At 49.0% G+C, this 23,099-nt stretch overlaps 1 protein-coding gene and 1 long non-coding RNA gene across 3 annotated transcripts; both read right to left on the bottom strand.

Annotated features, from left to right (window-relative positions):
* Nucleotides 1–6,710: 6,710 nt before the first annotated feature.
* Nucleotides 6,711–12,163, bottom strand: LOC115384158 (uncharacterized). 2 transcript variants are annotated; one of them, XR_003930817.1, is made up of 4 exons: nt 10,406–12,163; nt 9,905–10,127; nt 7,545–7,743; nt 6,711–7,432 (listed from the first exon to the last, which is right to left on the bottom strand). It is a non-coding gene; the product is annotated as an uncharacterized LOC115384158 (long non-coding RNA). The 2 variants fall into 2 exon arrangements; XR_003930816.1 differs by having other exon boundaries at nt 6,713–7,743.
* A 4-nt stretch (nt 12,164–12,167) lies between these two features.
* LOC115384141 (NACHT, LRR and PYD domains-containing protein 3-like) lies at nt 12,168–21,597 on the bottom strand (the record flags this gene model as incomplete). The annotated part of the gene is made up of 6 exons (XM_030086475.1): nt 12,168–12,223; nt 12,526–12,699; nt 12,978–13,160; nt 18,066–18,248; nt 18,503–18,676; nt 19,826–21,597. Coding segments are annotated over 6 exons (2,496 nt in total), but the record flags the coding sequence as incomplete, so codon positions are not given.
* Between the last annotated feature and the right edge of the window lie 1,502 nt (nt 21,598–23,099).

Raw genomic sequence — 23,099 nt, forward strand, 5'->3', positions numbered from 1 at the left:
TAGGTGTGTTGTGTTCAGGGATTCATGTTGGTGCGAAGTTTCAGTGGTGTGTAGGAGAGACAGAAGGACTGCAGTGGACTTATAATGATTCATTGTGTCGTTTATACCCAGATGTGAAATGGAAGAATGCTGCTGTTGGACTCATGGTGTGTCCATGTGAGTATTACGCCTGTATTGAAGAACACACACACTTTTTTTTGAAACAGGCAAAAACACACATGCTGTGTGTGTGTGTGTGTGTGTGTGTGTGTGTGTGTGTGTGTGTGTGTGTGTGTGTGTGTGCGCACACACCAAGTCCCTCACAGCTGTATTAAGTTGATACTTCAGCACCATGGACAGCTCTATCAGTCCTTTTCCACTGGTTCCTTCTCAGTCTGACTCCACTCGGTTCACTTGGGCCGGTCTTGGCCCCGGTCGCTTTCCATCATACAGAGTACTGACTTGGTGTGGGTGGAGTTGCCTTAACAACACGATACGAAACTTCAGTTATTATGAGACAAACAACTTTGACTGACAAGGAGGCTACAGTGAACCTGCAGCTCAGTCTGATGGATTTCCCAGAAGATCAATGTGTATAAAGACATACTGCAGACAATCAGCCCTGAACATGAATAATATCTGTGTTATGACATGGTCTGTCTTCAGTTAGGGTCAAACACCAATGTAAGAAAAAGACAATGATGATGCTGATTTGCTGACATGATGGCAGTTTTGAACATTGGGCTTCAGCAGTAAACCACTTGTTAGAGTCACTTGTTGTATGTGGTGAACTTCTCTTTCTTTCTTTCAAAGCTACAGGACTCCAGATGTTAGGTTAACCTACTTTAGTACAGCAATTTATGAAAGTCAATAAAAATCACTGGACTCCCATCAATCTCCTGTCAAACTTTTAGAAAACTACATTTCATGAGTTCCAATTTTGCTCTTGTCTAAATGAATATGGCCACAAAACGGCGCTGCTAACATGTGGACCAGTGGCAGCAGATAATCCATGGCCTTCTTCCAGCAGTCAGTGGACAGATATGGGTTTCCATCAAGGTCAATAATAGTGCTTCATTCCTTGTCTTGCCCTCCTCACCACAATAAGCAGTGTTGCATATCATGCAGCTGTCATGTCCTCCGCCTCAGCCATCACATAGGAGCAGCATTGCTCCGTTTTTCCTCCTTCCCCCTCCCTTTCTGTTCCTCAGGTGGGCGTGTGTCTTGGTGCGTGTGGGCAGGAGCGGCTGGGCCAGTGCAATCAGCTGATGAGCCTCACCTGTGGCAGAGTGGCCTGATCACCTACACCTGGTCTTCCCCCTATTTAACCTGGCGGGTGGTGCCACTCGATGCAGGACTGTCTTTTCGCCACAGTTAGTTGCTGTCCAGAGAACACATTCAGCTCCTGGGTTTTTGATGCCTTTTTGCGCTTTGCTAACTCCACTCTCCCTTCTCCAGTCTCAGCCAGCCTCTCCAGACCGCTTCCAAGACCCACCCTGACCGCCCACCGCTCCGCTCGACGCCTTGTGGGGACCTTCCTCCCCTCTGCTGCTCCACTGCAAACTCTGAAGCTCTTCAGTTGGATTACTCCTGTTGGAGTGGAATTGCTACTCACAAGATCTGTCAATAAACGTCATCCTAACCTGCAACCTGCCTCTGCTTGCTTTCCCGCACTTGAGCCTCAGATCCGTGCCCCGTAACAGTACAGTCCGGCCACGATGAGTTCAGCGGATCGCAAGCCCAGCCCTGATGACGTCCCTCCGATCCAGCAGGCCATCGTTAACCAGGAGGCCAGGTTGGAACAACGTGAAAAACTCCTCCAGAACCTGATTGAGAGTAACCGGGCAATTTTTGACCAGGTTTCTAAGTTAACTTCCCAGGTCACCAGCCTCTCCCCTCAGCAACCTGGAGCTGCCCCCATTCCTGACCAAGCTCCACCCTGCGGTCATGCTAATGTTCCTCTGGCCATGGCAATGCGAGAGCCCTCTGCCCCGGCTCCTGAGAGATACGACGGAGAACCTGGTTCATGTCAGGCTTTTCTCACCCAGGTAGGCCTGGTGTTTGAGCTCCAGCCTCTCTCCTACCCTACTGACCGGGCCCGCATCTGCTATTTGATTGGGCTCCTAAAGGGGTCAGCTAGAGCCTGGGGAACCACTGTCTGGGAGAATCAGTCTCCTGTTTGTCAGACTTACCAAGCGTTCACCCTGGAGATGAAGATTTTTGACCACCCAGTAAGAGGAAGGGAGGCAGGAGACAGACTCACCATAATTCGCTAGGGTTCCCGAAGTGTGGCTGAGTTTGCCATTGAATTCTGGATTTTGGCTGCTGAGTGTGGGTGGAATGATCAGGCTCTCCAGAGAGTTTTCTACCGTGGACTACAGGATTCACTCAAGGATGAGCTGGCGAGACGGGACCCCTCTCCTGATCTAGACCACCTCATTTCACTCGCAATCCAGATCGACAACCGGATTCGTGAGCGGCGGTGGGAACACTCCCTCCAGCCTCATCCCCCCGTTTCGACTCGGTCTGAACCTGTTAATCTGCGATCTTCTCTTTCAGACCCAGAACCTATGCAGATTGGCCGAGCTCGACTCACCCCAGAGGAGCGGGGCCATCGTCACGCTGCCAATGTCTGCCTCTACTGTGGCCATGCAGGCCATTACATTGCTGGCTGCCCTGCCCGCCCGGCAAAAGGACGGGCTCCCCAGTAGCTGAGGGAATACTGGTGAGCCAGGTCATTACAGAGAACCCTCAATGCCTACAACTTTCTGCCTCTGTCTGTTTTCAGTCCCAGTCCTTGTCTGTTGCTGCTTTGGTGGATTCTGGAGCCGAGGAGAACCTGATGGACTACCAGTTGGCCACCGAGCTTAAGATCCCCTCGGTCCCACTGCCCTCCCGTTTGGAGGCCAGATCCCTCAATGGGCTCCACTTGGCTCATGTAAGTCACAAGACTGTGCCTGTGTCTTTGGTGCTGGCTGGGAACCACCAGGAGAAAATCTCTTTCCATTTGATCTGAAACTCTCGTTCCCCATTGGTTCTGGGCTACCCATGGTTACAAAGTCACAATCCCCGGATTGACTGGTTGAAAATGGAGATTGAATCATGGAGCCCCCACTGTCTGAATAACTGTCTGCGTTCTGCTCTGACTCCCTCTGAACCCCCCAAACTGTCTCCACCTGAGCCAGTTGACCTCTCTCAGGTACCTGCTGCTTATCATGACTTGGCTCCTGTATTTAGTAAGTCCAAGGCCCTGTCCCTACCACCCCACCGCCCTTATGACTGCTCCATTGACCTGCTTCCTGGCGCCACCTTACCTCACAGTCGCCTATACAACCTGTCTCGACCTGAACGGACAGCCATGGAGACATACATCCGGGAGTCCCTGGCGGCGGGAATCATCCGACCTTCATCATCCCCAGTTGGGGCGGGGTTTTTCTTTGTTGGCAAGAAGGATGGATCCCTGCATCCATGCATCGATTTCCGGGGCCTTAATGACATCACCATCAAGAACAGGTACCCCCTTCCACTACTTAGTTCCGCCTTCTCTCCTCTCCACGGGGCTACCATCTTCACCAAGCTAGATTTACGGAACGCCTACCACTTGGTGCGCATCCGTGAAGGGGACGAGTGGAAGACAGCCTTCAACACACACCTGGGCCATTTTGAGTACCTGGTGATGCCTTTTGGACTCACCAATGCCCCCGCCGTGTTTCAGAACCTAATGAACGACATTCTAAGAGATATGATTGACCGGTTTGTGTTTGTTTACATAGATGACATTCTCATCTACTCCCGCAGCCCAGGGGAGCATACCCAGCATGTGCGCCAGGTGTTGGAGCGGCTCCAAAAGAACCAGCTGTACATCAAGGCCGAGAAGTGTGAGTTCCACCAACACACGGTGTCGTTTCTCGGTTACATCATTTCACAGGGGGAGATGACAATGGAGCCTGTGAAGCTGTCAGCTGTGCAGAACTGGCCGCAGCCCGAGAATCGGAAACAGCTCCAGCGCTTTCTCGGGTTTGCTAACTTCTACCGGAGGTTCATCGGGGATTATAGCAAGATTGCTGCGCCACTCACTGCTCTCACCTCCACTTCTCGCCCTTTCATGTGGACAGCTGTGGCCTCCCAGGCATTTCAGGACCTCAAAAATCGGTTCATGTCCGCTCCCATCCTGATCCAGCCTGATCCTAACCTCCAGTTTGTGGTAGAGGTGGATGCCTCCGACTCTGGGGTAGGGGCAGTCCTATCCCAACGATCCCCCTCCGACAACAAGCTCTACCCCTGTGCCTTCTTCTCACGTCGCCTGTCCCCGGCAGAGCAGAACTATGACATTGGCAATCGGGAGCTCCAGGCTGTTAAGCTGGCCCTGGACGAGTGGAGACACTGGCTGGAGGGAGCTGAGCACCCTTTCATTGTGTGGACCGACCACAAGAATCTGGAATATATCCGTTCAGCCAAGAGACTAAATTCTCGCCAAGCCCTGTGGACCTTGTTTTTTGGGCGTTTCCGATTCACCCTGACTTACCGCCCTGGTTCCCGTAATGTTAAGCCTGATGCTTTGTCCCGACAGTTTTCCATGGAGGAACCATCTGATGAACCTGCCTCGATCCTCCCCAAGACCTGCACCCTGGCTTCTCTCACCTGGGAGATTGAGGGTCAGGTCCGCGACGCCTTAAACCAGCACCCAGACCCAGGAGGTGGTCCTCCTGGCACCCTGTTCGTTCCCGACTCTGTCCGCTCCCAGGTCCTCCAGTGGGCCCACTCGTCCCGTATCTTCTGTCACCCTGATGTCTCCCGCACCCTGGAGGTCCTCCGCCAAAGGTTCTGGTGGCCCAAAATGATTAACGACACCCGGGAGTTCATTGCAGCCTGCACTATTTGTGCCCGCAATAAAACCTCCAGCCAAGCCAGCCCAGGGCTCCTTCAACCTCTGCCGATTCCTGGTCGCCCTTGGTCCCACATTGCTGTGGATTTTGTCACTGGCCTGCCGCCATCCAATGGTAAGACCGCCATCCTTACCATAGTAGACCAATTCTCTAAAGCTGCACACTTTGTCGCCCTTGCTAAGCTTCCCACCGCCAGAGAAACGGCGGACTTGTTGGTTTCTGAGGTTTTTCTGCTCCACGGCATTCCAGCAGACATTGTGTCAGATCGGGGTCCCCAGTTCATCTCTGAGGTCTGGAAGGCTTTTTGCACAGCTCTTGGAGCCAAGGTGAGCCTGTCCTCTGGTTTCCACCCACAGTCCAATGGGCAGACTGAACGGCTGAACCAGGAGATGGAGACCTTCCTTCGGTGTGCCACTTCCGAGAACCCCACTGCCTGGAGCGACTTTTTGCCATGGGTTGAGTATGCCCACAACTCCCTTCTCAACTCATCCTCTGGATTGTCTCCCTTCCAGTGTTCCCTGGGGTACCACCCCCCGCTATTCCCGTCCCAGGAACTGGAGTTGGCGGTACCTTCAGTTCAGCGCTTCATCAGGAGATGCAAGCGGATCTGGAGACGGGCTCGGGCTGCGCTTCACCGGTCTTCATGCAGGATGCAGAGGCAGGCCAATGTGAGACGCTCGGTGGCTCCCAGCTATGTGCCCGGACAGAAGGTTTGGATTAAGGCTAGGGACCTTCCCCTGAAGGTGGAATCACGGAAGCTCGCGCCTCGTTTTGTTGGACCCTTCGAGATTGAACGCATCATCAACCCCAGTGCTGTGCGTCTCAAACTGCCTGCCTCAATGCGGATTCATCCTACTTTTCATGTGTCGCAGCTGAAGCCTGTACGGGAGTGTGGACTGCCCCTCCCCCCGCCCGCCCCCCTCCGCCGCCCAGGATAGTGGATGGTGGCTTGGTCTACACTGTTCGACGCTTGATGGACGTACGTCGCCGTGGGCGGGGTCTCCAGTATCTGGTTGACTGGGAGGCCTATGGCCCAGAGGAGCGTTCTTGGGTTCCCCGCAGTCGCATTATGGATCCTGCCCTGATCCGTGACTTCCACCGCCAGAACCCGGGTTGCCTGGGTCGTGCGCCAGGTGGCGCACGTAGAGGGGGAGGTGCTGTCATGTCCTCCGCCTCAGCCATCACATAGGAGCAGCATTGCTCCGTTTTTCCTCCTTCCCCCTCCCTTTCTGTTCCTCAGGTAGGCGTGTGTCTTGGTGCGTGTGGGCAGGAGCGGCTGGGCCAGTGCAATCAGCTGATGAGCCTCACCTGTGGCAGAGTGGCCTGATCACCTACACCTGGTCTTCCCCCTATTTAACCTGGCGGGTGGTGCCACTCGATGCAGGACTGTCTTTTCGCCACAGTTAGTTGCTGTCCAGAGAACACATTCAGCTCCTGGGTTTTTGATGCTTTTTTGCGTTTTGCTAACTCCACTCTCCCCTTCTCCAGTCTCAGCCAGCCTCTCCAGACCGCTTCCAAGACCCACCCTGACCGCCCACCGCTCCGCTCGACGCCTTGTGGGGACCTTCCTCCCCTCTGCTGCTCCACTGCAAACTCTGAAGCTCTTCAGTTGGATTAATCCTGTTGGAGTGGAATTGCTACTCACAAGATCTGTCAATAAACGTCATCCTAACCTGCAACCTGCCTCTGCTTGCTTTCCCGCACTTGAGCCTCAGATCCGTGCCCCGTAACAGCAGCTAAATGTTCAGGATATAAAGAGAACAGCTGGACAGGTATTAGTGGTGTGATCATTGTTTTTGGTGCCTTAATTAAAGCATAAGTGATATATTTTTATTGATAGAATTGTTAAATAGTTCTATATCCCTGCAATAATCAGTCATTTAGAGTTATTGATCGTTAGCAGTCATCTCCCAGTCCCACTGCTCTGCAGTGAATGAAAAAGAAATGTGTGGAGTTGTTCCTCTGGATTGGGTGATAAAGGGAGTGGATACAGGAAATGACTTGACTGTTTACTAGAGTGACACTTGACAGTATTATATTTGGGTTTATTAAATGGACAGTACCTATTTGCTTTGCCAGCTTATATGAAGTAGTATGAAATATAAAAAAAATAGTATTTACAGTATTTTAAACAATTTTGATATAATTACTTGAAATAAGTAATTATTTCTATTACATAATTCTATTACAGTAAAATAATCAGACAGACCATGGTGCTCACTGCTCGGCGGTCCGAGGAGAAACGTACAGGCCACAGTGCTCACTGCTGCCACACTGAGGACGTCTTTCACATGGTTCAGAGATTAAAAGGTTCTTTAAACATTCACTAAACAAATACTGGTCAAACTTCCAGGCGGATCCAGTGAGCTAGAGCCATCTGTCTCCAGAGGGTGAGGCTCGTCCAAAACAGTGAAACCAAGGAGGCTGTTCTGAAGACAGACTGTTCCTGTGAGACAGCTGTTCTGAAAACACTCCCATCAGCACTTTACTCCTGATCTCATTCACTGGCAATAATTCCAGCAGTCAGGATTCTGTTGGACCAGTGGATGAGGAGAGTCCAGGCCGAGCTGTTGGAATGGAGACATACTGCTGATCTTTCAGTGTGAAGCAGCTGTGTTTACATGACATGTTGACACAAACAGGAAATGCCTGAAGTTAAAATAGTTTATGGAACCATACGTCATGAATGCACCAGATGTTTATTTTCAGGGTCAGAGCAGATCGTGGAGTGGAGTCCTGTTCTTTACTGGCTTTGTCCTCCTGACTGGAGTCTGAACATCCTGGGATGAGGAACCAGGAAACCTTCGTGTGTTGTTCTATAAAGTCATTCCAACAGATCAGCAGCGCCCCAGGTTTGATGACCACTTCAGAGATCCATCTGTCAGAGACAAGATTTGAACTTCTGTGATGCCAAGAAAGGAACTTTCCCATACCGGGAGTTAAACCCAGGCCACCTGGGTGAAAACCAGGGATCCTAATCACTAGACCATCTGGGAGACTGAGGGACCAGGACACACCAGCTTTTTTTGGTCCAGTCTGGACCAGAATTAGTTTCAGTCAGGTGAGAAAACTCCCCCAGACTCTGTTCTGGACCAACCAGGTGAACTCTGGTCCAGCTGAAGATGAGGGCTCCTGACTTGATTAAAGCAGGAAGACAAGATGAGCAGCAGGAGTCTCCCTGAGTGGATCTGCTCATCAACCAGTGTCTTAAATAATCAACAGAAATGTGATCCAGAGAAATCAAACCCGTCATTCAGCTGTTTGTTCTGAATCCAGCTCTCACTGGACTGCAGCCTCCATCATCTGTGATCAGGAACACAGTGGAGTTCTGAGATTATATCCATCTGTTGCCATGGAAACATAATTAAAGCAGGACTAAAACTGGCTTCAATACACATCTGAAGCTGAACTTCTAATAGAGAATCATCACACTTCATTTCCACAGATGACATGACCCCTGATCCTGGAGCCAGCAGTCCTCTGAATGGATCCAGATCCAGGCTCAGTCTGTGTTTCTGCTCCGTTCTGACCACACTTCCCTTGTTCTGGGTTCTACTCAGCTATAATGTGAGGTGCTGGACGTCAGTCCTCTTTCTGTGTTCTTGACAACGGTCAGGATCCTTTCTGATGCTGCTCTCATGTCAGCAGAGTGAAGCCCTGCTCTCACAATGTTGTCAAGTGGATAAAAGAAGTTGGAACTCCTCAACAGAGAACTTTTCTCATCATGAATCAATCAGACTTTTAATTCTTCCTGGAGTCCATCTGGTTATTACGTAACATCATAAAATTTATAGAACATGCAGTCATGGGAACCAGGATTACCAGTATTTTAGTTTAAAAATGGAAAACAATCAGAGACTCCTTGTCACCAAAGACTTAAAATAAACAGCTTTGTGCCAAACAGTGAGCCTGGTGTTAAAGAGGACTCCACTTCCTGTTGAGAGCAGTCTGCAGCTTCTGCAGCATCTGGCTGAAGTTCTGCAGGCAGCTTCTCCGGGCGTCCAGAGCCAGCTGGTCAGGAAACCTCTGCCTGATACCATCAACTGAAAGAACCTTTCTACTGAACATAGAGGCTCCTGACAAACTAAATACTATCAACTGTTGGATGAGCTTCTTTCATTCATTAAAAACCAAAAGTAGTTGGTTGCCAACATAAACAAAAAGTCATCATGACTCATGTTTTCATTTCCTTCAGTCAGGATGTGGTCATTGGATGAGCTCTGTCCAGGCTGTCAGGAGTCTGGATCACCTGCCTGATTTATGACAATCAGTTGAGTCTTTTTGCTCCTTGAACATGTCGACTCGTTGATCGAGGAGTATGATTCTCACTTCGGGTGTGAGAGGTCCCGGGTTCAAATCCTGGACGAGCCCTTCGGTTAGCATTGACATCCTTGTGGAGTCGAACTCCAGCTTCTCTAAGCTCAAACCAATCAAAACTAATCTGACATATGCAGAGGGACGTGAGGGTATTTTAAAATAGCAACATGAGAGTCAAAATAGCTTCACTCATTCTCTGGTTCCTTCTGTAATGTCAACTGATGTTGATCCAGACGTGGCTCCACCTCCATTTGAAGCTTCAGAATTAACAGTCCTTCATTAAATGAATGAACTCATAAAGTCAGGAAGGAAAACTCCTGAACCACAGCATTTATGCAGGGTTTTTTCCCCATATGGCTGGTATATTTGACATATTAGTAAAAGGCTCCAACAAAGCAGTGATTGAAGTCACCCATGATAAATTAATTCAACCCCATTGGCAGCAGTGGGATTTGAACCCACCCCTTCTGAGAGACTGGAGCCTAAATCCAGTGCCTTGGACCACTCGGCCACACTACCTGCGAAATGCAAGAATTAATTAATATTCTTTTATTTGATAGTTTCAGTGTTGATGTCATAAAAGTCATTATTCTGTGGATCTTCTTGAGAACAACTAGCAGTGAGAGGCTGTCTGCTCTGGAAACAGCTGGCAGTCAGTGAGTTCATGAGGAAGACATCTGAGACTATTGAAATGTGAGGAGAGAAGAAAAGAGTGGACTGACCATGGTGCTTTGCTCCACCTGGGTATTGAAAGGTGGAGAATCCACTCCAACAGGACTTCTTTCTGCCTGCTTTCATCCATGGATGTTCTGTGAGCCAGATGTTCTCAGTAAATGTGTCTCTACAGCTGGAATCACAGCCATGGTTTCTCCTTCAGGTCAGATGTGACCACACTGTCCTGGTCCAGCTCCAGAGTCTCTGCAGTGTCGGGGTCATCAAGGTCACCTGACAGGTGAAACGTCCTGTTAGAAACAGGGTGGAAACATGCAGGTGTTCTTCAGCAGCAGTTGAGTTTTGACTGATCTCATTCTGAGTCCAATCTGTTGGGCTTTAAAGGAGGCTTTCAGCTGAGAAACTCCTGCTTTCTAATGGAAACCTTTGCAGACAACGACCTCATTTGTCAGTCTTGCATAGAAAAGAGTGCAGATCTGAGTGCAAGATTCATCGTACGACAGGACCCACCTGAGATTTGTGAAACATTTGTATCTAACAAATCTTATCACCTGTTTACACCCTGCTGGACTGTTTGAAGTGGTTGAGGTCAAATTTATCATCATGTTCCAAACAAACATGTGGGCTCGTTGGTCTAGGAGTATGATTCTCACTTATGGTGTGAGAGGTCCTGGGTTCAATTCCCGAGCGAGCCCTTTAATTATCGTCACCCTCTCCTACAAATGGATTGAACCTTCAGTCATCAACCAGGATCCCTTTGAGTTAAGTTCCAGAAGCTTTTCTGACTTTGTGTTGGAGGTTTGACTGATCTCATGTTCATGACCAGCAGCAGCATTTCCACTGTCAACAAGGAGACAGAGCTTGAGAGCTCTGGAAAAGTTCCACCTTGGAGCAGTTTCTAGAAAGTAGTGTTTTCAGTGTCTCCAGCACTGTTGTGGTGTAAACAGACACCAAAACACAGTGAGAGTTTAGTGTTTCCTCTTGAAGCCTCTGCAGTGTAAACGGCCTTATTTTCAGGTAGCAGACCAAAACAGTGTTGTCAGACAGAAGAGCTGGAGGACATGGTTCCTGGAGAGAAGCAGAGCTGAGTCCTCCAGTGGTTTCATTTAGGATGTGAGGGACTCAGCAGCACAGCGGCCCAGCAGGAGTCATGGCGGTGTGACGCTTCCCCTCCCTCCTGGGTCAGGGTTCTCTGCTCATGTTCTGTGTGAAGCAGGAGGTTCAGGCTGGCCACGGATTGGACGGAGGCTGATGGGACTGTCTATAAGGGGAAGACCAATCCAAGGCCGGGGCTCCACTTCTCTCTCTGGCTCCCAGCTGAACTCAGGCAGTGTGAAAATTCTGGTCTGGATGTTTTTTCTCAAAATGAGGATAAATGACATGATCCTGATGAGACGTAGTTTCACTGTCAGTCAGTCTGTTAGAGTCTAAACAGTCTGGATCTGTGAACAAAGTCAGAGTTGAATGTGTCTGAAGCTGAAATCTGAAGTTTAACAGTGTCTTTGTAGAGTGTCTGTTACACATCAGTCTCTACTTGGACATTAAAATTCTGCTTTGAGTTGAACAGGTGAAGCTGCTGCAGCTTTAATATCAATGATGTTTCAGGATTCAGTGACTTTCTTTCCTTGCAGACATTAGAAAAGCCACAGAGCCAGGGGAACGGCCGCTCTGTGGAAAAGTCCTGCTGTGTGTCACCAAACACTGGATGGAGATCCAGACACTCCAGAATGCCAAGGAGAGAGGGACGGTGAACAACATGGGGGAGGGGAGAGTCCTCCTGGGGGAGGACAGTGTCTGCTGCTGCTCTGCAATGCCCGGGTACTGAATCTAGAGAAACAGCTGAGGACAACAACAGCTGCAGTGGAAGAGTCGGAGGAGGAGAGCTGGAGAGAGCAGAGTGATTGAACATGTTCCCAAATCAGTCCAGTCAGGAGGGAATTCTCTGTGTTTCCTTCTAAACCAATGAAACAAAGCTCTCAAACAGGAAAAGAGTTCTCTGACTATCAGCTGACATCAACACTTCAACCAGGAATTTAAGCTTCAGAGAAGATGAGAAGAAAACAGAAGAAACAAGAAACCAGCTTCACTAAATATTGATCAAAATAGAGTTTGTACACCAGTCTCGCAGAAGCAGCAGATGTTGTTGATCTGAAAACGTTTTCTGAGTGGTTCTTTGGATAAATCTCCTTCAGGATGGTGAAATGAGGGAGAGCAGCAGGGCTGAACGCTGAAGATCTACTGATGCTCCATGGTTCCATGCTGGACTCTCACAGCTCTTCTGCTGCTTCCTCTGTCACTCAGTGCTGGAGGAAGCTCTGCTCTCAGTAGATCTTCAGGACTCACAGCCTCCTCTCTGCTCTCAGCTCCAGCTGCAGAGAGATGAGAGGTGGTGGTCAGAGTGTGTGAAGCAGTGAGGACTTCAGTCCTGTTCAGAGCAGCAGTCAGCAGCTCAGAGCTCATGAAGGACCACCACTGTCAGACCAACACAACAAGCCTGTGGCTCCTCTGATTGGCTGACTGTGTGTCCTCTGCTGTCCAATCCTGAGGCTGCTCAGCGTTCTCCTCTCACAGCCTCACTGAGAGTCAAACACTGGATCTTTGTTCTCACACTGACTGTGTTTAGTCCAAACCTGCTGAAAGCAGCATGGACTCACTCCAACCATCTACTGACCTCAGAGTCTGCAGGCTGCAGTCTGGACTCTGCTGGAGAGCAACCAGCTGCTGCACATCTGGAGATCGCAGCAGGTTGAGACGCAGGTGAAGCTCCTTCAGGTGGGAGGGGTTGGACTTCAGAGCTGAGGCCACAGAAGAACAGCTGATCTCTGACAAACTGCAGTTATTCAAACTGAATAAAGAGAGAAAGCAGCAGAATCAGTGAGGAGGAACCAATCAGATGTATTTATGGAGAAATGAGCAGCTCCACATTACTGAGTCCTGATCAATGAGCTGTTCTGTTGTTGTGGATCTTCATCACACACAACATTCACACTCCTCCTCATGTCCACACACAGCAGTCAGCTGCTGCTGAGCTCAGTCCACTCTCTCACTGCAGGATCAGAGTCTCAGATCACAGCTGCTGACAAACATTTCTCCTTCTACAACAGGAACAGACAGTCAACTGACCTCAGAGTCTGCAGACCACAGAGTGGACTCTGCAGAAAACCACAAAGCTGAGAAACTCCTGAATCCTGCAGAGGGTTAAAGCTCAGGTCCAGATGTTCCAGATGTTTCTGGAGGGAGGGGTTGGACTTCAGAGCTGAAGCCAGAGAAGAACAGCTGATCTCTGACAAACTGCAGTTATACAACCTGAATAAAGAAAGAATTGAGATTAGAGGAATATCCTGACATGCTTATGCTAACATGCTAATGTCCAGACATACACATGATAACATGCTAATGTGCTGACATGCCTATGCTAACATACCAAAGTCTTACGGTAATGTGCTGTTGCACTAATGCTAATATGCTGACATGCTAATGCTAACATGTTACTCTCCTGATATGCTCATGCTAACATGCTAATGTACTTATATACCAATGCTAAAATTCTAATGTGCCCACATGTTCATGTCACTATGCCAATGTGCTGACATGCTAATGCTGATATACTAATTTGCTGACATTCTTATGCTAACATGCAAATGCCCTGATGTGCTTAAAGCTAGGGTTGGCGATTTGAATGAGATACATTTTTTTAAATACTGGTTAAAATGATCTTCATGACCCGATGGGAAACAATTCATAGCGTGTTCTTAAAGTAGTTTGGAAAATATCCGCTATCTACAGCAGGAGTAAAACGGGAAAAACAGCAACCAATCGTCTTGACGGGACACCTTTTTTTAAACCAATCAAATCCCTTCGCCGTTCGACCTGCCCCGTGTGCGTACATGTCAATGGCGTGCACTGACCCTGATTCAGTGCACGCGTAGAAGGACGGAGCGTCGTTGCAGAATGGCGGAGAAGAATGTTTGGGGCTTTACTTACCGATGAGTGCGCCATACTTGGCATAGTGCAAATAAAGAAAAACGAAGAAACGAAGCGCTGAGGACAGGTTACGCCAGGAACGCACTGGATGCGGAAGTACTGCGCGCACCGCGCGAACGTCTCTGCGTCTCCGCTCCCAACGGAGCTCCTCCAATGGGGTGGGAGCTGGGCGGAGCCTTGGGAGATGCTACATTCGTGCTACATGCTAGTTTTCCAAGATCGCCAACCCTAGCTTTAAGCTAACATGCTAATATCCTGACACTCTGATGCTAACATGCTGATTCCCTGACACACTAATGCAAAGACATACCGATGCTAAGTAAGTAAGTAAAATTTATTTGTATAGCGCTTTTCACAGACAGAGTGTCACAAAATGCTTTACAGTTTAAAAATCACAAAAAAGACAATTCACAGTACATGAGAACATATATAACAAGAACAAGTTACTAACAAGACAATACTGACTGGGGCCTGGAATGCCTTCTGAAACAAGTATGTCTTTAAGAGTTTTTTGAAGGCATCCACCGAGTCCAGGGAGCGCAGATCTGGAGGAAGCTCATTCCAGAGGTGCGGAGCAGTGGATGTAAAAGAGCGATCACCCCTGGTTTTAAAGTGGGTCCGTGGGACTCTCAGAAGGTTCTGGTCAGAGGACGTCAGGCTTCGGGCTGAGCTGTAGGGTGTGATGAGGTTTTTGAAGTACATGGGAGCCTGGCCATGTAGAGCTCGGAAAGTCAGCACCAAGATTTTAAACTGGATACGGAATGCAATAGGGAGCCAGTGGATCGATTTTAACACGGGTGTGATGTGGGACCTCCTGTTGGTGCTGGTCAGCAGCCTCGCAGCAGAGTTTTGAACATACTGGAGGTGGGCCAGCTCCTTCTTGTTAAGGCAAGTGAATAGGTTGTTACAATAGTCGAGCCGCAAGGATATAAAGGCATGAATGATCATTTCAAGCTAATTTTTAGAAACCATGGGTCTGAGCTTTGCGATGTTGCACAGCTGGAAGAAACAGGTTCTAACCAGCTGCCTCGAGTGGCGGTCTAGTGACATGGCACTGTCAAAGATCACCCCAAGGTTCCTCAATTCGGTCTTGGTTGAGGGGCTCAGATCACCAATGTGCTGCTTAATAGTGGGAATGGCACTGTCTGGGGCAATAATGAGAGTCTCAGTTTTTTCTGAGTTTAGTTGGAGGCTGTTGTCTCTTAGCCACTGCTTGATTAATGATAAGCAGTTTATTAGGGAGCTCAGTTTGTGGGGTTCAGAGGGCTTGAAGGAGCAGTACAGCTGCAGGTCATCTGCAAATAGGTGGTACGAGACATCGCTGAACTGCCGGATTATCTGACCCAGTGGAAGCAAATACAGAAGGAACAGGAGGGGTCCCAGAACAGAGCCCTGAGGCACGCCGTACTGCAGGCTGGCTGGCTCAGACATGATGTTGTTGGCTGACACACTGAAGCTCCTACCTGTCAGACATGAAGAGAACCATTTGAGCACTGGATCTTACAGGTCAATCAGGTCCTGTAGCCTGTTTATCAGGATCTGATGGTCAACCGTGTCAAAGGCTGAAGACAGGTCCACCAGGACCAGTACTGTGCACCTCCCCGAGTTGGCAGACACCAAGATGTCGCTAGACACTTTCAGCAGGGCAGTCTCTGTAGAGTGTTGTTTGCGAAAGCCTGACTGAAAAATGTCATAGATGTCATACTCTTGTAAAAAAGATGTGAGCTGTTTCGCCACCACCTTTTCTAACAATTTGGACAAATAGGGGAGTTCAGTTATTGGCCTGTAGTTTTTAAGTTCGTGATGGTCCAAGTTTGGTTTCTTAAGTTTTGGTTCTATGACTGCATGCTTGAAGGAGGAAGGAAAGACCAGAAGCGAGTGACAAGTTGAACATTTTGGTCACCCATGGGCCGATTGTGTCGAAAGCATTTATAGTGAGCTTAGATGGTAAAACATCGACAGGACTGGAGGAGAATTTCGTCTTCCCCATCAGTCAGTATGTTTACTTGCAGCCAATAACCCTTTTCAAACCCTTTTCAAACTCGAATGTTGGCAATAACCCAATAGCGTGTGGCCATGTAAACACCCGCCAAAACCCGGAAAAGCTCATTTTCGAGATTTGTAAAACCCGATAAAGGCCGCTGGGTTACTCCTTTTCAAACTCGAAAGTGCCGCCATGTAAACAGATAACGAGTTAAGGGACATTGTATTTGGTTCTGTGCATGCTCCCATCCGCAATGAATCATGGTCTTTTGAGTCCAGCAACAAGTAGGTGCGAAACTCACCACACTTTTGTCCGCGTGAGGCTTCGTAACGCACGACGCGAACTGTTATTCTGAGCGCGCACATCGCGCATGCTTCCTTCTGAAAGTCGGCGATTTGTCCTGCAGAAAAATCATGTACAACAGAACAACCGTTCTGTCTGCGTTCCGTCTACAGAACGGAGTCACCGCAGCAGCGTCCGCCTCTGCAGTCTGTGGAGGAGGTTGCCAGATCTGTCGATCTAGTCCGTAAAAAAATCTGAAACTCGTAGAAAGCAGCCCAAACCTCCATCTCGGTTTAAAATGCAACCGTATTTGTATGATGAAAAACACGTCATAAACACATCATTCATTCAACCCATCCAACGTGTTCAAAAAAGAAGCTTGGCGGAAACCTGCCCAATCTGGCAACACAGAGCCGCTCCGGTCAGAGCTGTTTTGTTTTGAGAACAGCATGACGTGCGCCGTGGTTTGGAACGAGATATCCCGATTGATTGCGCTGACTTGTAAACGGGGTAACTCTCTGTCTGTTACAGCATGTAAACGGGGTTTTCCTAATGTTTCAGAAACCCAGATATTGACCTGAACCCGAATTTTAGCTGCATGTAAATGTAGTCAGTGCTGCGACGTCTTCAGGGCACACGGAAGTAAAAGAGGACCATACATGTAAAGGCGGCTCGACACGACCTGGACTGCACAGGGAAGGTGCTGGGATTTTATCTTTTATGTTTCTGATTTTATCAACAAAAAAGGTTGAAAAATCATTACTGTCAGCCTTACAGTGCACAGGAGCAGCCAGCGAAGCAGGGGACAAGATGGAGCTTATGGTGTCAAACAACACTTTGGGATTTTTCTTAATTGATGTTATTAAAGCAGCAAAGTATTTGGATCTTGCCTCCTTAATGGTTTCATTTAAGAAGGACATTAAGTCCCTGAGGTGCAGTCTGTGGACCTCAAGCTTCGTAGATTTCCAGAGGCGCTCAGTTCCCCGACACAGTCTCTTCAGGCTCAGGATGTTGTCATTTAACCAGGGAGATGACTGCTTTTTGGAGACATTGCTAGATTTTAGTGGAGCCACTCGGTCTATGATGGAGCCACACAGTGAGTTAAAACAGCACATACAGATGCTACCATGCTAATATGCTGATGTGCTGACACATAATGGTAACGCTAACATAAATACGCTCATAGGCTGACGTAGTAATGCGAACATGCTAATTTACTGACATGCTAATACTACAATGCTAATGTACTGACATGCTAATGTCTACATGCTAATGTGTTAACATGCTCATATTCTACATTGCTAATGTGTGAACATGGTGTCAATGTGTTTTGAAGCCATTTGTCTTTCAGCTGTTAGCTTGGCATTAGCTTAGCTTCATGCTGACTTGAACTTTCTCAGTGGAATAGTTTGGTCCGTGCAGCCAGGTGTTCTGCAATGAGATCAAATTCCTGATGGCGAGCTCCCAATCAAGGCCAGGAGCCTGAGAACAAGTGCTGCCCCCACATGGTCTGGTAGAAGCTCTGCAGCCTGTTCACTCTCCTCCTCCTCTGACTGAACTCTGAAACCACATCCCATCCAGACCTCACTGGACTGTCTGGACACTTTCACAATTCTTCATCCTCCAATCCACACTGGAACCCTGTGAAGCTCAGTCAGCTGTTTAGTTCTGCCATGGAGGAGTGAAGAGCCCAGCCGCTATGCTGCTTTGAAAGCTGAAGGTCAACATGGAGCGTGTCAGAGGTTCACAGTCAATGATCCACTGCAGTTCCTTTCTTCTTCTAGCAAGCTTTGAAATGTGGAGCTGCACACGGCTCTGCCACAGTCACAGGACTAAAGAGCAGAGAAGAAGCTCTGTTTCTCCTGGAGATCCTCAGTGTGGATCACTCTCAGATCAGCCTGATGTCTGACCTTTAGTGTCAACACAACTTTACTGAAACACACTCAAACATGGAGTCTGACCTCAGAGTCTGCAGACCACAGAGTGGACTCTGCAGAAAACCACACAGCTGAGAAACTGCTGAATCCTGCAGAGGGTTCCTGCTCAGGTCCAGATGTTCCAGATGTTTCTGGAGGGAGGGGTTGGACTTCAGAGCTGAGGCCACAGAAGAACAGCTGATCTCTGACAAACTGCAGTCCTCCAACCTGAATAAAGAGAGAAAGAAGTGAGATTAGAGGACAGAGTTTGATGTTGAAGTGACTGAGAGCTGAAGAAGGTTCAGACTGGAAGAGTTTAGAAATGTAAAGTCCAAACAGCTGAAGCCTCCAGGAGGAGAAGAGCTCTCATCAACATGCTGCAGAGCTCAGTCCACTCTCTGTCCACACTACATCTGGAATCCTCCTGATCTCCTCTCAGTCCTTTGCCTCCAACAGATTCTCCCTTCAGACAGTGAACTGACCTCAGAGTCTCCAGGTTACATTTTGGACTCTCCAGTCCAGAACACACAATCTTCACTGAGGAATCCTTCAGCTTTTTCCAACTCAGGTCCAGATGTTTCAGATGGGAGGGGTCAGAGGTCAGAGCTGAGGAGATCACTTCACAGTGAGGATCAGAGAGTCCACAGCCAGAAAGACTGTAATGAGACCAGAGAGGACAGGACGCTATGAGAGAGGACACTTTGATGAACTGTTGGACATCAGAGCTTCACTTCTTCACTTTGGCTTCATGTTGACCTGGAGGAGAACCTGGAGGAGAACCTGGAGTTTCACATGTTCAGTTCAGTTCCTCATTTCAAGAAGTTGAAGTGAAGGTAAATATCCAGGTATCCCAACCGGCCCCTCTGGAGAAAAAACAAATTGCCCCTCACTGTCTCATTTCGACCTCACTGTCTCATGTTGCCCTCACTGTCTCATGTTGCCCCTCACTGTCTCATGTTGCCCCTCATGTTGCCCCTCACTGCCTCATGTTTCCCTCACTGTCTCATGTTGCCCCTCACTGTCTCATGTTGCCCTCACTGTCTCATGTTTCCCTCACTGTCTCATGTTGCCCCTCACTGTCTCATGTTGCCCTCACTGTCTCATGTTGCGTTGCTGTCTCTCAGCTTGGTCAGACTGCTGAGCTGTGAAAACAACACTGAGTGAAATGTTGAGCAGCTCTTCATTCTGGACCCAGTTCAGAGTTCTGCTCTCACTTTAACATCATTCAACACATTTCCTCTCAGGCTTTAGTCTGGTTGCTGCTGAGCCTCACATCACTTCTTTCATCACATGTTTACAGTGTGAAGAAGACCAAGAGAAGATCTGCTGACTTCCACAACATGGACATTTGATTTCCAGCTGCTATGAGGGCTGATCAGATGGATTCCAGGAGGCAGCTGGAAACATTTCAGTCTCATTAGAATATTACAGACAATAAGAGATGAAATGTGAATCAGAACATGAAGGAAGACTGACAGTCCAAGTTTGAACCAACTCTGAAAACTGAGTCTCTCTGGAGGGTCGAGGAGACTTTTAGGAACAGCAGCAGGTTTGATGATATTAATATTGAAAATATAAAAATGTACATTTTTTGACTGATTGAATAATGAAGTGAGACTCTCTGCAGCAGAATGGAGCCGTTAACAGCTGAATAATAATCAGTCATAGTCTGAGGCAGCGGATCAGACAGTGGACTGATGGGTTCTTCAGGACAGATCATTGAGGATCATCTCCACAGAGGAACTACAGGAACTACTTTCTACAAACATCACTGAGACATTGATCATGAGGACATGTGGACTCACTCAGCCTTCCTGCAGTTCTTCACAGCTGGGATCAGTCTCCGGCGTCCCTCCTCTGATGTCTTGTACTTCTTCAGGTCCAACTCCTCCAGGACCTGGTCTGACATCTGCAGCATGTAGGCCAGAGCTGAGCAGTGGATCTCAGAGAGTTCCTTCTCTGATCTGTTCTCTGACTTCAGGAACTCTTGGATGTCCTGATGGACTGAGAGGTCCTTCATCTCCATCAGACAGTGGAAGATGTTGATGCTTCTGTCAGGAGACACTTCCTCACTGTTGATCTCCTTCAGGTTCTGGATGACACTCTGGATCATCCAGGCATTGACCTTTATATGACCCAGCAGACCTTCTAAGAGTCTCTGGTTGGATTCCAGAGAGAGGCCGTGAAGGAAGCGGACAAACAGGTCCAGGTGGCCGTTCTGACTGCTGAGGGATTTCTGCAGGACGGCCTTCAGGAAGTTGTCCAAAGATGAGAAAGCGTTGTCTTTTCCAATGAAGGTTGTCAGCACATTTGCCTTGGTGAAACAGTGGAACATGAAGACTGCAGCCAGAAACTCCTGAACAGTCAGATGGACGAAGCTGTAGACGGCTTTCTGGAAGATCACAGACTCTCTCTTGAAGATCTGAGTACAGATTCCAGAGTACAGCGAGGCCTCAGTCACATCCAGACCACACTGCTCCAGGTCTTCTTGGTAGAACAGGATGTTTCCTTTGTCCAGATGTTCCAAGGCCATCCTGCCCAGCTTCAGAAGAAGCTCCCTGTCAGCCTCCGTCAGCTCCTGTGGACCCGTCTCAGGTCCTTCATGGTACTTGAGCTTCTTCCTGTGTGTCTGAACCAGCACAAAGTGGGAGTACATGTCAGTCAGGGTCTGGGGCAGCTCTCCTCTCTGCTCGCTGCTCAACATGTGCTCCAGAACTGTAGCAGTGATCCAGCAGAAGACTGGGATTCCACACATGATGTGGAGGCTCCTGGAGGTCTGGATGTGGGAGATGATTCTGCTGCTCAGCTCCTCATCACTCAGCCTCCTCCTGAAGTACTCCTCCTTCTGGGCGTCAGTGAAGCCTCGCACTTCTGTCAGTCTGTCCACACATGTTGGAGGGATCTGATGGGCCGCCGCCGGTCGGGAAGTGATCCAGACCCGAGCCGAGGGCAGCAGATCCCCCCGGATGAGGTTAGTGAGCAGCTCGCCCACCGAAGACTGCCAGGAGACGTCCAGCAGCCGCCGGCCGCCGCCGAAGTCCAGAGAAAGTCTGCTTTCATCCAGGCCGTCAAAGATGAAGAGCAGCTTGCAGACGGCCAGCTCCTCTGCCGTCAGCTTCTGGAGCGTGGGATGGAAAACAGCCAGCAGCGAGAGGAGACTGTACGGCCGCTCTCCCAGCAGGTTCAGCTCCCTGAAGGAGAGCACCACCAGCACACTGACATCCTGGTTCTCCAGGCCCTCGGCCCAGTCCAGACTGAACTTGTGCACCGAGAAGGTTTTTCCACTGCCGGCCACGCCGCTGGTCACAACCACTCGGATGTGTGTGTGCTGCTGGGCCCAGGCTTTGAAGATGTCCTGAACCCTGAGGGCAGTGTGATGGAGGCTCTCCTTCCTGGAAGCTGTCTCCAGCTGCTTCAGCTCAGGTTCCCTCTGAAGCTCCTCACTGAGTCCCTCTGTGATGTGGAGCTCAGTGTAGATCCTGTTGAGGAGGCTTCCTCCTCCTGCTTCATCACTTCCTTCAGTCACACGTTCACATCTCCTCCTCACACTCTTCTTATGTTCTTCTAGAAGCTGCTGCAGACCCACACCTGCTCACAGACAACAACAACAATCACACTGCACACAAACAACAAGCTTTCATGTCTCTACAACACAACAACCAGTCCAGTGAAGACAGACCAGTCCCTCAGCAGACACATGTCCACTCTTACTTAGTGCAGCGGCGCTTCTGGATCTTTCTGGCTGCTCCTCACACACATCAGTCCTCTTCTTCTCTCTGTGGACACCAAGCAACATTTACTCTGAGCAACACAACACAAAGATCCAGCTTCAACTCTCACACTGCTTCACAATCCTGGAGCTGAATCTGAAAGGGAGCTCAACATCTCTCACTCTGGTTTGGAGGAAATCAAAGGAAACTAATCAGAGTTTCTGTTTTGGACTGAATTCATTTTAACTCTCACACACTCCTCTGAAATCACACATAAACTGCTCTAATCATTTGCATGTACACAAAAAATCAACAACATGTTTAAATGCTGTATAAAAACAGAACATCTTCCTCCTGGACCCATTTGAAACAGTGATCAAAGTTTTGGATGTGAGAATTTTTACTTGTATTCATGAAGGAGGGATTAAACTTGTGGATGTGTGACTGACTCTGGTGAGAGAAAGAGTTTTGTTGCTGTTCATAAGGATGGACTTCATTCTCCTCCTCATTCTGTTCGGTTTGCAGTTCACCAGCAGACCCCCCCCATCACTGACACACACCTCCAGACCAGCTTGTTCAGCCGGTTCCCCTCTTTGACCTTTGACCTTCATCAGTTTCTCCAGCAAACCTCAGCTAGAACATCCAGCGCAGGACTCCAGTGATGGGAGTAAAAGGACAGCATCTCCTTGCAGATGTGGCAGGAGGAGATCCTCTCCTGGCTGGCAGTAATCAACCAATCCCGGCAGGGAGAGCGGTGTATAAAAGAAGGCCATTCTCACTGGTGCAGCCTCTGGCTGAGTCTGGAGTAGACCCCGCCCCTGGTCTTCCTCACTTCCTGGTATGAGCCGTGCGAGCTGTGTTGCCTGCTGGGCTGCGTTTAGGGTCATTCCCCCTGCATGTGTGACTCAACTTGCTGCTCGATGAGTGAGTATAGCTGTCCTCCTGGAGGCGCACCCCACTGTCATGATCAGCTGGCAGTAATCAGCGGTTTGTGTTTAGGTGGCTGTTGTGAAGCCACAGACTCCCCACCTCTCCTACTGGGTGATCACTTTGGATGCTGTTTGGCCAGGGATGCAGTTCAGATACCCCAATAGGTGTATGAAGGTATGTGCAGATGTATGACTGCCTTTTTTTTATTACATATTAGGAGCGGCCAGTTAATCTGCAGTGGAACCTGCCAGCTGTTTTTTCCTTCCGGGTCGCTGCCAGAACCAGCGTTGGCACACGTGATTCCGCCTGGTCTGCCTCTGCTCCGTGGAGTCGGCCGTCTGCAGTTCGCTGCACTCCAGTCCACTGGCTGACCTCCGGAACAGAGCCTGAACGCTTGTGGAACGCCAGGCGGAAGACAGAAGCGATCTCTTTGCTTTAT

The sequence above is a fragment of the Salarias fasciatus genome (genome assembly GCF_902148845.1).
Source record: "Salarias fasciatus chromosome 23 unlocalized genomic scaffold, fSalaFa1.1 super_scaffold_20, whole genome shotgun sequence".
NCBI classification, from domain to species: Eukaryota; Metazoa; Chordata; class Actinopteri; order Blenniiformes; family Blenniidae; genus Salarias; species Salarias fasciatus.